We start from the raw sequence: 16,296 nt of genomic DNA on the forward strand, positions 1-16,296 counted from the left end.
ATTTGTGCTCCGGATATCACCAGCTGAAAGTGCAAGAGGAGGACATACCCAAAACTGCTTTCAGAACTAGGTATGGTCATTATGAGTTACAGTCATGCCCTTCGGATTAACAAATGCTCCAGCCGCATTTATGGACATGATGAATAGAATCTGTAACCCATACTTGGATAAATTTGTAATCGTATTCATTGACGATATACTCATTTATTCCAAAAGTCAGGAAGAACATTGTGAACACTTGCATGCACTCTTAACCTTGTTAAGAAAAGAAAAGCTTTATGCCAAATTCTCGAAGTGTGAATTCTGGCTGCAGGAAGTACAATTTTTAGGTCATATGGTAAATCATGAAGATATTCACTTAGATTCTGCTAAGATAACAGCAAATTACTAAATGGAAAATTCCGCAATCCCTAAATGGAAATTAGGAATTTTGTAGATTTAACCAGATGCTAAAGGTAGTTTATTAAGGACATTTCTCAGATAGATATATTCTTAAGTTTAAATAAGAATCTAAACCAGAAGAAGCCTTTAGAATCTTAAAGTATAATTTAACAAATGTCCCAATCCTAGCCTTACCAGAAGGAACATAAGATTTTAAAAGTATATGGTGATGCTTCAAATCTAAAATTGGGAGATAGGATAATGCAACGCAAAAAGGTAATTGTGTGTGCATCAAGGCAATTGGAAAAGCATGAAGAAAGCTATACCACTCAAGATTTAGAATTAGGAGCCATAAAGTTTATCCATAAGTGATTACGACTATGATATTTAGTATCACTACGAAAAAGCTAAAAACGGCTAAGGATCGCCGGAAGAGTTATACAGATACTAGACGAAAGTCGTTGGAGTTCGAGTTGGAAACAAAATACTATAAAAAGTATCTCCTTGGAAAGGAGTTATTAGATTCGGTATGAAGGGAAAGCTAAGTCCAAGGTACGTAGAACCATTCCTATAATCCAACGTATAAGACTAGTTGCTTATCATTTACAACTACCAGAAGAATTAATAGAGGTACATGATGTGTTTCATGTATCCAATCCCAAGAAATGTCTCTCAGACGAATCCCTGGTAGTATCTCTTCAAGATATAGAGGTAAATGGAAAATTCAAATGGTAGGAAACCATTACAAAGATAGAAAGATCCAGTTTCTCAAAGCACAAACAAATAGTGCTGGACAAAGCCAAATAGAATTTAAAAGAGGACCAGAATACACGTGAAAACTAGAATCAGAAATGAGGAAAAATACTCTCATCTATCTCGAGGACGAGATTTTTCTCAAGGTGGGGAGGATGTAACAACTGTCACTAAAATCGATTATTAGGACGATAATTAGTCAATAAGAAATCCCTAATTGAGACACCCAAGTAATTCTGCATTAGCCCTAAAATTTTCAGAACAATCGGAATCAGGATCAGGGCCCCTAAAACTCGAGGGGGGCGAACCCTAGTTGACATTTATCTAAATAAAACGTTGGAACAATCTGATTTGTTAATTTAGTTGACTCAGCTAGGCTAGTCCCGTGGGTGGCAAGCCTAGGACATTTAGGTGTCCCTTACGGACCGTAAGAGATCAGGCTTACGGTTCGTAAGCGAGGCCAAATTTTGGCTATAAATAGCCGACCTTGGGACTTGCACAGAAAACTTGGAACGACGTAAAGTTGCAGTCTGTGCGTCGATTTACTTCAAAAACAACACAATTAACACACACGATCACGAGGTGCTGCTACAATCAGGGTAATAACTCAATCGCTATTACGATTCAACGTCCGATCGATTATAACTATCCAACGATTGTCCGAGTGCTGCTCAAATTGAGCTTCTACTTTGATTATTCGTCGTGATTTCGACTTGAATATTTGAGTGCTGTTCGAATTCAGACTATGCTCTGTTATTCGTTGTGAATCCGATTGAATTATTAAGTAATGCACTTGTTAATCATTGTGAGGGTTTGATCTCGTGAATTGACGTAACTGCTGAATTAGTTACTAACCCGTTGTGTGTGCATTATTATTAAATTAGGTTTAATCAAGGCTAATCAGTAGGCTTATACCTTGCTCGATAAATCTGCAATGTGAGTCATTCTCTTTTTATCAACTGTTTTACAATACCTCAAATTATTTTCAGAATGTTATAATTACAGGGATTAAGTCGTGGTTATCTTAATCGCTGGCTAGTGGGGTATTGTGCACATTACTAATTTCTCACGGTTAGGCAATAAGCCCTAACAGTGGTTAGGCTAATAAGACCTAACAGTGACAAAACGTCGCTAATTGGGTGACTGGACCCAATAGCGGTATGACCATCGTCACACGGGTGGCAAGGCCAGATATAAAATAAGATACTGCCATAGTAATCGCTCTTATGCTGTAAATTATAACTATGTGTCATTTTATCAAAATGAATGATTCACTCAGTATTTCCCCACTGACAAAACCTTTTTACAACATGTTTCAGGTGACCTACTGAATTAAGTACACGTGCTACGGAGCATCATCAAGCTTGAAGTAGTGGCTCAAATAAATAAATAAACATGTTTGTAAAATAATGAAATTATGATATTTACGGGGTTTATCCCGAAATGTAAATAAATAATACTCGAGCATTTTTCGAAAGTTTAAAACGATCCTGTTAAAACTTCCGCTGTAAAAATAAATACCACGGGTTTTCTGTCCCGCGGCTCCTGGACCGGGTCAAACCGGGTATGGGGGCCGTGACACAGTCAGTGGGTATCCCGGGGAGGGATAAGTCTTTTGGGTAAAACTGGGATGTTGGATAATAATCTCACTATATCACTCTTAAGTCCCATCTTTTTGTTACCGGAGAGGTAGCGGGGTATTAGTTGGTAGTGCTACTTAGGTTTGGCACCCTCACCCCGTACCGGAGAGGACGGGTGTGAACTAATGACCCAGTCATCCCCAGTGTTTTGATAGGAGCACTGGGGAACTGGCAAAACATACATCAGGAGCCGTCTTGTTCAGTATCGAGATATTATCAACATTACTTTCGGATTTGTTAACAAACTGGATTAAACACTTGGTACTTAACGTTTTCGTAAAACTGTGAACTCACCAGCGTTGTCTGACACACTTGTTGCATGCTCGCAGGTCGTTAGGTACTTTGGATGGGAACTTGCTATCTGGATTGCTGGACTGGTCATGGTCATGTTGCTGAGGATTGTCTTAATGTTATTTAACACTATTGCAATTGGTTTTGGAATACGTTGAACAATATTTTGTCTTCGCTTCCGCTGAATCTGATTACTCGTGTTTGACATTTATGAATGCTTAATTTAATAAACATAAACTTGATGTTGATTTACTATTAGTTCAATGTGATTGGTGGCTGGATCCTGGCACGTCACACTCCTAGCGGGTTTTCCGTATGTGGTATTTTGGGGGTGTGACATCTAGGATTTCTCACACATATCACTTATGATTGCGTTCACATTTAAAAAGGTGCATCGGTTGCGTTTTTTAGACTCTGACTCCTTATAAATAACATCAGTGAACTAACCAAAACGTATACATATACATACATACATATATATTCACACCTATATAAAGATATAAATACATATATAATCGACCAAAATTTAAAGATTAAAACCAAATCTATATTTGCACCACAGATAAATGGTCTATTTTTACTTAGATCTGCAAGAACAAAGCATACATCTACTACAAGCATGACACTATTACACTCTTTATCAGTTACAAAGACTAAGACACAAAATCATCATTTAGAACAATTAACAAATTAAAACCATGAACTCATTAGCTTGTATATCTATCAAATCTGCTTAAATAGACAAATTATACTCTTATACAATTAGCAACTTGGGATCGCACAGCTTCATCGAATGCCACCGATTCACTCAAAACAGGCACCGATTCATTCATAACCACCCCGTTCAATTGAAATCAAAACTTCAACCAACTTTTTCACCGGTTGAATATATCATTCCAGCGTTTCAACTAAAACTATATATTTAAATCCACTTCTTCACATTACATATCGCACCGCTTCGCTCAAATTTTGTCAATTAACCGAAGCAACCCATCAAACCAATGCGTCTCCTCACAAGATCGTTCCAGAATCGTATATACACATAATTATAACAATCTGGGATAAACATAATCGCTTGCAGGGAAGAAAAACCAATCGATTGGGGAGTTGTTGGAATAAACATGTCAATTGTTCGTATCTTTATCTTTATTTCTATATTGTCATGTTCATCAGTCCTGATTAGATCCATCACGTTGTTATTTTTGAAGAAATCAAGAAAAGAAAAAAAAACGATCAGGGGTGCGTCAATTCGATTACCGATCATATCAAGAGAGGAAGCACACCAATTGTTTTCGCAGCTCGCACATTTCGATGGAAAACCGAAGAACAAAAAGGAAGGAACCGGTTCTTTCAGGCCTGTGCTTTGTTATTAAAGTCGATTTGTGTTTGTAGCTCAGGAAATGCAGTAAGAGGAACAAAACAGAAACATTCTAGAGCACGACGGAGAAAAGGGAAAAAACAAAATCAAGTTGCCGGAGATTGACGGTAGTGGCGATTGAGATCACCAGCAATAGTGATTTTTGTTTGTTAAAACTTATAATCAAAATCAAAATCTTAAATCTTAAACTTATAAGAAATCAAGAAATCGCAAGAGTTCCGATCAATAGAGAAAATTGGAAACGACACAAAATTCCGGTTGAATTAAAGCCTTTGGCACAAGTAAAAGAAATAAATTACTTCTTTTCCGAATATCTAATTTCCCAACTTTAAACATCTGAAACATTGATTAATCATAATATAATTCACTTAAAAGCTTCAGTTCAATATTTGAAACAACCACAACGATTCAAAGTTGCAAATAAACATTCAAAACAAGACAGTAGTTCATCACATAAACAATAAACAATTTAAAGTTTATTAAACGACCATCAGTGCTTCCGCAAAACACACAATTCTGCAATATCCAGCCCTTTTAAACCTGTGTATTTAGTAACAAGGATAATGATTAACAACTAACAAAGTTGTTAGGCTTTACTTTTCTTACTAAAAACTAACTTATAAACACACATATCAAATATAGAAGAACATATTACCTTATAATAGATGGAAAACAGAGGCTTTCTTGTCCGGAGACCCTGAAACAAATAGATGGAAGACAGTAGTTCATCACCAAAATGAAGTAAACAAATTCATAGATCCCGTCAATTCAAAGGAAAAATCTCCATGGGAGAGTTCACAAAAAAAATAAGAGAAAAACAAAAACAAACCCATTAATTAAACAGGACCTTTCATTTTTTATTTCAAACACATCTTCATCTTTTTCAACCCTCCTTTGTCCTCATCGTTTTCCGCCGGAAAATTTTCCGGTGATGCTCTGCTTTACTTGCTGCAACAGTGTGAACTTAGGAAAGTTCCGCGCACCCCCTGGTCATACCACATCCCTGCTTATTCTTGCATCTCCGTAAATGGAGTGACAAACCAGGTGATGCTCTGCTTTACTTGCTGCAAACTTAGGAAAGTTCCGCGCACCCCCCGGTTATACCACATCCCTGCTTATTCATGCATCTCCATAAATGGAGTGACAAACCAATATTCTGATTTTGGAGAATCAAAAGGTGCCTATCCAAAATATAACAAATGGCAGACAACTCACCAACATTTTCTATATTCATCACTGATGCATAACTCACCAACATTTGGAAATCAAAGGTGCCTGTCCAACCTAAAATAGCAGCATTACACATCAATCAATCACTGATGCATAACTCACCAACATTTTCTATGCTATTTATCTATATAAACCACTTAGTCATCCTCTATATTCATCACCTGCAAAAATATAACAAATGGCAAACAACACACCATTTGATTTCTTCAACAACCACCACCACCATCCCACACCACCGCCGCAAGAGGCAAAAGAATACAGCTGCCGCCAGTGCGGCAAAACTTATCGAACTCAGCAGGCCCTGGCAGGACATATGAATGCGCATCGACTAGGATCGCGCCGTGCATGGAAGACCCCAGCCACCGCTCCTATCGACCTTACTCTTAAGCTATAATCTCCGTTTATATATTTATTAAGTATTGCAGTATTTTCTATTTTGTATGTGTAAGGTGATAGCAGTCAGGGAACCCAAAAAATTACCGACTTTACCGTTGGGATTTGAAAAAACTAACGCTTAAAATATTGAAGTTTGGACCCAACAGCTCTAATTGGGTCATTCACAACAAACGGGTCAGCTGAACCTGGACCCGAATCAGATCATATAAGGACCCATGGTGGTGGTTGATAAAACTAGCTTTAACACCCCACGTTCACCACCTCTTTTTAATTATTTCTGCATGTTTTATTTTCAGTTTCTTTTGATGCTTTATTTAATTATACTTGTTGCTTATTAGGTAGTACTTTATCTTAGTGTTTAAACGTGGGGGTAGTGCATGAAATCTATATGTATCGAACTTTGTAATGAATGAAAGGTGGTGGTTTTATGTTTGAAAATTCTCTGTGTTTCTCTTCTTCGAGCAAACCAGTTTTTATTATCTTCCATTGCTAATCCAAGGTAGCATCTTGGGTGGTGTTCAGAGACAACACCGTCTAAAGGTTGTAGAAATTAGTATAAGACGCTGTTTAAGCATTAGACATGGTTCTTTTGAGTTTTATTCAATATTTATAAGACGGCGTTCAGAGACAACATCGTTTAAAGGTTGTAGAAATTAGTATAAGACCGTGTTTAAGCATTATACGGTACTCTTCTGAATTTTATAGAATATTTTATTTAAAAGAGCAGGATGGTCATATTGGTATTGGTTTTAAGACGGTGTTATTACTTTAACACCGTTAGATTGGCTATGTTGTCAAAAGCGCAAAAAGCGCGCGCCTAGGCGCCCGGGCGCAGCGAGGCACACCTATAGTGCCTGGTGGCAGCCTAGGCGCAAAAATGAGTTTTTTTTTTTTGAAAAAAACGCTGCTGAGGCGCAAAAAGGCGCGCGCCTAGGCGCAAAAACAGTGCTGAGGCGCATTGGATAAGCAGGAAAACTGAAAAAATGAAACCGATTGCGTGCAAAAACTACCTCACGCGGGCCCAGGTTTTCGGAGCTGCATTCGTGTCCGCAGGACGTGCGGGCACGAGTTCAACCAAATTCCAGCTCAGAAACTCATTTTTGCACCCCCCCTTGCGCGGGTAGGACTTGTGGTAAAACATGTCATAAAGCTACAATGGAGTAGTAAAGGCTTTACCCCACCCGTAGTGGGGCGTGGTTTTTAAAAAAAATTGAAAAAAAACGCCCGAAAACGTCGGAGACCCATTACACCGGGCGTTATTCGGCGTGGTTTTTGAAAAAAAAAAATTGTTTGGCGTTTTAAATAAAATGCTTGGTATATATTTGACCCACCAATGAGAGATGAGCTTAACCCCACATGTCTGACAAGTTAATTAATGCATGCCACTTTTGCAAAGGAGCAGCAGCTTTCTCTCTACCCCACCAATGAGAGAATAGTTTGGGTTTTTTTTTTTTTTTTTTGATGATTGGAAGGGGCATTATCAGGCATTATTCCCACTACGCCACTTTTGCAATAACGCCCCATGCTGACTGGATTGCCACGTGTCGGATAATGCCCCATGGTGGGGGCATTATTTTTCTTAACCATTACACATGGTCTTATAAACAACCACTCACTTTGTTCCCACACCAATGTGGGACAAAATATTTACCACCTTTTGAGACTTTTATTCACACACCCAAAACTTACAACATATAAGTCCTAAACTTTTGCTACTAACTATTAGCTACATGATCTTAAATGGCATATATAATAGTTTTTTTAATTTTATATGTGGAATCTTATTTATTTCTAAAGCATAACATATTTTTTATATTTTTTTTTCTCTATGTGCACTTTTCTTAAAAAAAGCCCAGCTTTTTTTGCGCCTTGCTCCTAAGCTCCGGGCGAGGCCGATGCGCCTCGCCTGCGCCTTGCGTCTTTGACAACATAGCATATTGGTATTAGTTTTAAGACGGTCTTAAAAACATTGGTTTTAAGACGGTGTTATTACGTCTAAAACAAATCTTTAACACCGTCTAATGCTTTTATTTAGTAGTGATAAACTAAAAAAATTGAAACATTTAGTAAAGCAAACACAGAGAAAAAGACCGAGACAAACTGTGGTTCGGTGCATGCGTTGTCTTTGGAAATATTTAGACATCTTCCCACTCTTTTCTAAGGGTTTACTAAATTAGTGACTAGTACTTCTTGGTCTTTTTAAATAAAGCTGAAATTAGGGTTGATAATAAATATAAGAGCATTCAAACCCATTCTTAATTTTTATTATAACTACAAAATTTAAGAAAATTATATAAAAACGTCACTCCATCCCATTCCTTATCCTTATCCTTATACTTTATCTATATATTTTTAAGAAAAACCAAAGTGAATATTCTTTATATTTATTATAACCACAAAATTTAAGAAAATTATATAAAAACACCACTCCATCCCATTCCTTATCTATGTATTTTAAAGTGAGAATCAAAAAGTACATAGCCATCTTTTTTCCTCGTATTTAATTCATTGGCATGATTCACACCAACTATTGTTACACACTTTACATGAAATCATATTAGATATGTTTTTAAACGAGTAATATACATATCCACTAATCTTGCTTTTAAATTTATATCTTTTGTCTACTATATGACCTAAACCTTGACCTCATAAAAAGGCCAAAAAAATAAAAAATAATAATAATAAAAATAAAAACAAAACAAATGGAGCCTGCTCAGCATTTTGTTTTTCTTTTTCTTTTTATCTTACCAAACCTATCTAAAACTTTAATAAAATTTAGTATCATTTGTATAGATATTTATAAAATTTGGACACCTACCACAACGGATGTTTTAGCAACAAAGGTAACGTGACTAGCAATACGTAAGACATTAATCTTCAAATTAGTTAAAGCCATAAAAATTTGAGTTTGATTGTTATACTCTTGATTGGAATCTTCAAATTAGTTAAAGCCATAAAATTTGAGTTTGATTGTTATACTCTTGATTGGTATATTACTTGTACTCGTATTTGTGTTGGTATCAAATTTTGAACAAAACTAGGTACCGAATATATTGGTACGATACAGGTACGAGTATTTTGGTATGGTACCTACTTTTATATCACTTCGTTTATTCTATTTTATTTCAGCACTCATGCGGGTATCGAATAGGTAAATGGGTATGATTACCAACATGATACGGGTACCAAATAAGTAAAATTGATACGAGTATCATAAATGCCATTATATGAAATAAAACTTAGGGTTATTGGATTTTAATAATCCTAAGTTTCACCATTTGGCCGATAATAATCCCAACTTTAAATTTTCCCTCCAATAATCCCAACTTGTAAAAGTTTGGCCGCCATTGATCCTTTTCAAACATATAAGAATTTGTTCTCCTCAATAGAATGAATTACACCTAGAGACTCCTTAATTTATTTAAGTGCACCTATGTTAGAAAAGGACTAATGGCGGCCAAAGTTTTACAAGTTGGGATTATTGGAGAGAATTTTTAAAGTTGGGATTATTATTGACAAACTGGTGAAACTTAAGATTATTAAAATCCAATAACCCTAAAACTTAATATAAAAAACTCTTAAAGTATTATATAAATCTCGGTACCAATACCATTTTTTCGTATTCGTACCCATACCGATACCAAAGTACCAAATATCGAATCAATTAAAATGGGTATCGGTACACGTACTGAATACCTAAAATCGGTATGGGTACGGGTATCTGAGAAAAAAATCTCATCCCTAACAAAGGTTTTCTAAATAGTAAACTCAACTCATTTAGGTAAACATGTTTGCAAGTTTGACCCAAACATATTTAAAGCAAATGTAATCTAGTGAACTTCATGTTTTGTTTTTCATGTGAAATTGTTTACAATGAAAAATCCAATCAACAGGTAGGGTTTTAGGAAGAGTGTGATGAGGGCAAAGAGCCAAACATTACCTCTATCATATGACTCATGTATGAGTCTAGGGTCACCCATCAACTTTGTCGTCGAAGTGTAAAATTAGTGCAAAAAAAAAAAACATTTTTTCTTCGTTTTATGTGCATAAAAAATACTCGCGAACAAATATTAAAATACTCCTATGTCCAATTTTATTTTAAGATATCTCTAAATTTATCTTCTAGATCATGAGATAGAGACATTACTCCTATGGAGATCTTTGGCTAGAAAAATCACAATATAACAATACAATACAAATAACATACAATGTGGCTTAGAATAAAAAAAAATTACTAAAAAATAGTAATAGACTATTTCCATAATATAAATTTGCAACACATTCTTGTATTGTGTTGTTGTACCCTAAGCATAGGAGGGTTTTCAAAATAAATTTGTAATTTTTCACTTTTAACCCAAAAGTTTTAAATTTTTGTATTTTAACATTTTTAATTTGTTTACTTTTAACCCAAAACTTTTCATCTTTTGTAATTTAACCTAAAACTTTTTTATTTACAACTTTGGTCCCCCATACTTTTTATCTTTCGCAAGTTTTTCGTTTTACGTTTCGTTCTAAATTTTGCGAGTTAATACGTCGCAATGTGCGTGTATGATTCAACGTTTTTTTGTCTATTTTTCCACATTTGACAGGTATGTCGCAACGTGATTTTCCCCCTTTGGCAAGTTCGTCGCAACGGGCGGATCCTGCATTGCATTAGTTATCCTGCGGTTCAACGTTTTTACGTCTATTTTTTCCATTTAACAAGTTCGTCGCAACGCGTGTGTTCTAAATCGACATAGTTATTTTTTTCATGTTATATGTTTCAGTCTTATTTCTTCGCATTAATACGCCGCAACTTAAGTGTTGGTGGTCGCTACCAGCGGTATGACATTGATGTTATTTGGCATAATTTTATGTCCCCGCCACAACGCAGGGTGTTTAATTCTAGCTGATAAACAAAAAGTAAAGAGCAAAGAAAATGTATTACTAGCCACCATGGAAGTAACTATACACTCTAAAAACCTATACGCCAACAAAACCAAGGGTATGACAAAGAAAAAGAGTAGGGAAAAATAGGACCCACCCTAGAGACGAAACTAAGACAAATAAATCAATACACTCTTCCAAAGATCCATAACCTTGATCCTATTTCTCTATGAAATCTTAATCCAGATTATGTCCTTATACAAGGGCTAGTCAAACAAATAATGCTTAGACTAGGTAGTGTGGTCTCACGCCCCTAGTGGCTTTATCACGCCACGTAAGCGTCATGTAGGCGACACATAAGCGATGGGCTTTATCATTAACTTGCACGGTGTGAAATAACGCCCCCTATAAAGCTCATTTTAACTATATTAAAAAAAGATAAATAAACAAAATCTGATTGGTTGATGGAGGTGGACTCCATTGCTTTCTTCCTCTCACGCCCGCTATTCCTTTGGCAGAGGCCAAGGATAACGCCCCCATTGGCGGAGGCGGGGTAGTGTAGGGGCACCATGGGGCGCTAAAATGGGTGAGGTGGCAGAGGGGCGAAACCACACCGGACGGCCTTATAATATTTATCCCATGTCATGTCTTTGACTCTTTGCTTCTCGTCCCCTCCACTGTGAGGGTTTCTTTCTTGTTAGTATCATCATATACCTCCTCTACACATGTTAAAACCATCTCAGTCTCCCCTTTTCCATTGTAAATGCTTCCTTCACGTTTAAGTATGAGACCCAGTCACAGAACACAGGGTGGTGTGCGAACATTATTAGGGGAGGACCCACCCTTTGGCCAAGGTGGGCGGCCGCACCCTCATAAAAAAAATTTTAGTGTATATTTTATACAAAAAACCCGACCGTACCCGTTGAAAATGTGTTTGAACACCTCATCCATAAGTAATAGCTATTCCATAAGTCATACCATGTTCAAATTGTAAATATTCACACTTTATCTTTATTTTACTTTTACTTTTAGTAACCAAATATTGAAAACTTTACAAAACAGCCCGCTCTCATATTTGTTTATTTTGAATTTTGAAATAAATATTAAATATCAATGTTGTATTATAATTATAAATATATCCATAAGTCATAGCTATTCCTGTCCTGAAAGAAAGCCAGCAAGTTTCCTAGCAGTTTCCTAACTCACAATTTTTTCAAGTATAAGAAGATGAAACCAGCAATCTCCAGAATGACACCCTTTCCTCTCAATCCATTGCAAATATTCCAAAAATGGTTGATGAAATCACTGCACAATGCGATATTCCAGCATTGATATATAACATAAGCACATTAACACTCACAAAAGCTCAAAAACGATGGCGTTTAGCTTACTTCTCTATACACTTCTCAAACACTATGCTATCCTTTGCAAAACTTCCCAAGAAACTAGCCCAGTACCCGGTTTCGAGCATTGACCAGGTTGACCTTGCCAACTTGGTCAAAAGCAAAGATCTTGAGCTCCTTCACACCTTTAACGGTGTAACGGGTTTGGCTAAATCTCTTCACACAACTCTTGATAATGGCATTATCACACATGATATTGAGGAAAGAAAGATCACATTTGGTTCCAATACATACCAAAAACCGCCTCTCAAAGGGCTCGTTTATTTTACGGTGGAGGCTTTTAAGGACACCACCATAATCATACTGCTAGCATGCGCCGTCCTTTCTTTAGGCTTTGGTATCAAAGAGGAAGGAGCTAAAGAAGGGTGGTATGAAGGTGGTAGCATCTTTGTGGCAGTTATTCTAGTTATTATTGTCTCGGCGGTTAGTAACTTTCGACAAGGAAAACAGTTCGATAAGTTGTCGAAAATAAGTAATAATATAAACATAGATGTTATAAGAGAAGGAAGGAGGCAAAAGATTTCTATTTTTGATGTCGTGGTGGGCGATGTTGTAATTCTTAACATTGGTGATCAAGTTCCTGCAGATGGGTTGTTCATAGACGGGTATTCTTTGCTAGTTGATGAATCGAGTATGACGGGTGAGAGTGATCACATAGATATTCATGCTTTCAGACATCCGTTTTTATTCTCGGGTTCAAAAGTGGCTGACGGGCATGGTCAGATGCTTGTGATATCAGTCGGGATGAACACCGCTTGGGGGAAGATGATGAGCTCGATAACCGGTGATTCTGATGAGCAAACACCATTACAATCCCGTCTTAATAAACTAACTTCCTCGATCGGGAAAGTCGGCCTTGCAGTTGCTTTTCTTGTTCTTGTAGTTATGTTAATACGTTATTTCACTGGGAACACTGAAGATGAGGACGGGAACCGTGAGTATAACGGGAAACGCACTAGTACAAACGAAATACTTAACTCGGTGACAAGGATTTTCGCGGCGGCTGTAACGATTGTCGTGGTGGCAATCCCAGAAGGTCTGCCGCTAGCGGTCACACTCACGCTTGCTTACTCTATGAAGAGAATGATGGCTGATCAAGCCATGGTTCGGAAGTTGTCCGCTTGTGAAACCATGGGTTCCGCCACAGTTATATGCACCGACAAAACCGGTACCTTAACCATGAATCAAATGAAAGTTACAAAGTTTTGGCTTGGTTTTGATCTCATTGAAGATGATTCTTCCAGTGTGATTGACCCGAAAGTCCTTGAGCATTACCACCAGGGAGTCGGCTTAAACACTACAGGTAGCGTTTACAAATCCGTTTCAGGAGCCGAAACCACACCAGAATATTCAGGAAGTCCTACAGAAAAAGCAATACTTTCATGGGCTGTTACAAATTTAGGAATGGATATGGAGAAACTGAAAAAAGATTCTACCATTGTTCATGTGGAAACCTTTAATTCCGAAAAGAAACGAAGTGGTGTTTCGGTTATGAACAAAAAAGACAACACTATACATGTCCACTGGAAAGGAGCAGCTGAGATGGTACTCGCAATGTGTTCAAATTATTATCAGAAAAGCGGGATCAAAAAGCCGATAAACCATGAAGAGAAAACACAGTTTGAGAATATAATTCAAGGGATGGCTGCAAGTAGCCTCAGGTGCATTGCCTTTGCCCATAAGGAAGATGATACACTAAGTGAAGAAGGGTTGACTTTGCTCGGTATAATCGGGATCAAGGACCCGTGTAGACCAGGGGCAAAACTGGCAATCGACGCATGCAGGTCTGCTGGGGTCGAGATTAAGATGATAACCGGAGACAATGTTTTCACAGCAAAAGCCATTGCCACAGAATGTGGGATACTTAAACCCGGTCAACAAGTCAGCAAAGAAGAAGTAATAGAAGGTGAACAATTTCGTAATTTCACAGACGATGAAAGAATGGAAAAGGTTGATAATGTCAAAGTAATGGCAAGATCATCTCCATTTGACAAGCTCTTAATGGTTCAGTGTTTAAAAAAGAAAGGTCATGTGGTTGCAGTCACAGGTGACGGTACAAACGATGCACCAGCTCTAAAAGAAGCAGACATTGGACTTTCAATGGGGATTCAAGGGACCGAAGTGGCTAAGGAAAGCTCAGATATTGTCATTTTAGATGACGATTTCGGTTCAGTTGCCAATGTATTAAGGTGGGGTCGATGTGTGTATAACAACATCCAAAAGTTCATTCAGTTTCAGCTTACAGTAAACGTTGCAGCTCTTGTAATCAACTTCGTTGCAGCCGTTTCTGCTGGTGATGTTCCCTTAACCGCGGTTCAACTATTGTGGGTTAACTTAATTATGGACACTTTAGGTGCGCTCGCACTTGCTACAGAACGACCCACTAAAGAACTCATGGATCATCCGCCAGTGGGGCGGGTTGCACCGCTTATAACAAATGTTATGTGGAGGAATCTATTGGCACAGTCTTTGTACCAGATAACCGTTCTTTTGACTTTCCAGTTCAGAGGTAAATCGATATTTAACGTAGATAAGAGAGTGAAGAATACTATTATCTTCAATACATTTGTTTTCTGCCAAGTGTTCAATGAATTCAACTCAAGGAAACTGGAGAAGCAGAATGTGTTTGAAGGTCTTCACAAGAATCGGTTATTTATGGGGATTATCGGGGTGACGGTTATTCTTCAAATAGTGATGGTGGAGGTCCTAAAGGATTTTGCTGATACAGAGAAATTGAATTGGGAACAATGGGGAATTTGTATAGGAATTGCAGCGTTATCATGGCCCATTGGTTGGATTGTGAAGTTGATACCAGTACCAAATAGACAATTTCTAAGCTATATCAGGCGGAGGCGGTAATTGTGTGTGTGTGTGTGTTGGGGGGGGGGGGGGTCAAATAAACAATGTTATACAGGAAAAAGATAAGCGCCTGCAGGTAAATATCGATATCTAGAAGCAAAGATTCAGACTCACATGATCATCAGGGCTATCTCATATAATCATCCATTTTGAGGGTTGAAAGGTGAAAGGCAGCAAAACTGTAAATGTTCATGCAAAGGAATCAATCACCGTCACTGTACGTAAAGTATTCACTTGGCACGGGTGATTAGTAGAAGATCAAGAAACGCAAGGCCAATAATAGTTTGCAAGTAAAAGGGTGTGTTTAGAATTCATGTGTTCACCATTCTATATCTTTTAGATTTACCAAGACGTTTCTCGCGTTATCACTTAATTTCTTGTATCGTACACATGGCAATTTATGTCATCTACTACGTCTAATGTACTGATATATGTATTTGCGCGCAAAAATATTATATCACTAATAAATGGCTGTGGCCTGATTCTGTGAGGGAGTAGGAGTTATTTGCAAAAACATCACTGCAATGCCTGCTGACATAACTAAACCCAACTTGCGCAAGCTCGGAGATTTTGGTCCATCGTTCTTGTCCACAGGTCACGCGCATGCACAGGTTCCATTTTTCTTCTCATATTCTCATAAAACCCATTTCAGGTCACACACACCTATGTGGTACAAAATTTTTACCGATTTCCTCCTTTCATGTTCCATTTCAAACATCCTACTTCGAGCATCGGTATCTTGTTCACCTAAGCTCTATTTTGGACACAGCTAAGCACTCATTACGTAGAATGCAAACCAATAAATTATCAAATATATATCTCATATATACATATAGGTATTTGTGTCCAAAGTTAGCCAAAATGATTTTTGTCAACCAATTTTCAACACAAGCATGGTATACAATCACAAAAGCATATATTCTACACATACTTTTCACATTAAATCACTCAAGTTTCTTTCTGTTAAAACATGATTGGTTTACTACATCCAAAACACATATTATAACCAATCATGTTCTTTGCATAACCAATTCAAATTTTGCGATTTTGATAGCTTTTATGTTTCAAATTATTCCCATTATCGAATGTTTAGAAG

General features: G+C 37.3%; 1 protein-coding gene across 1 annotated transcript; it reads left to right on the forward strand.

Moving 5' to 3' along the window:
• Positions 1-12,151: 12,151 nt before the first annotated feature.
• On the forward strand, positions 12,152-15,573 carry LOC118482641 (putative calcium-transporting ATPase 13, plasma membrane-type). Its single transcript, XM_035978220.1, has one exon. It carries the CDS (start codon positions 12,228-12,230, stop codon positions 15,198-15,200), a length of 2,973 nt encoding a protein of 990 aa, XP_035834113.1. The 5' UTR covers positions 12,152-12,227; the 3' UTR covers positions 15,201-15,573.
• The last annotated feature ends 723 nt before the right edge of the window (positions 15,574-16,296 follow it).

This window comes from Helianthus annuus, chromosome 1, assembly GCF_002127325.2.
Source record: "Helianthus annuus cultivar XRQ/B chromosome 1, HanXRQr2.0-SUNRISE, whole genome shotgun sequence".
Taxonomy (NCBI): domain Eukaryota; kingdom Viridiplantae; phylum Streptophyta; class Magnoliopsida; order Asterales; family Asteraceae; genus Helianthus; species Helianthus annuus.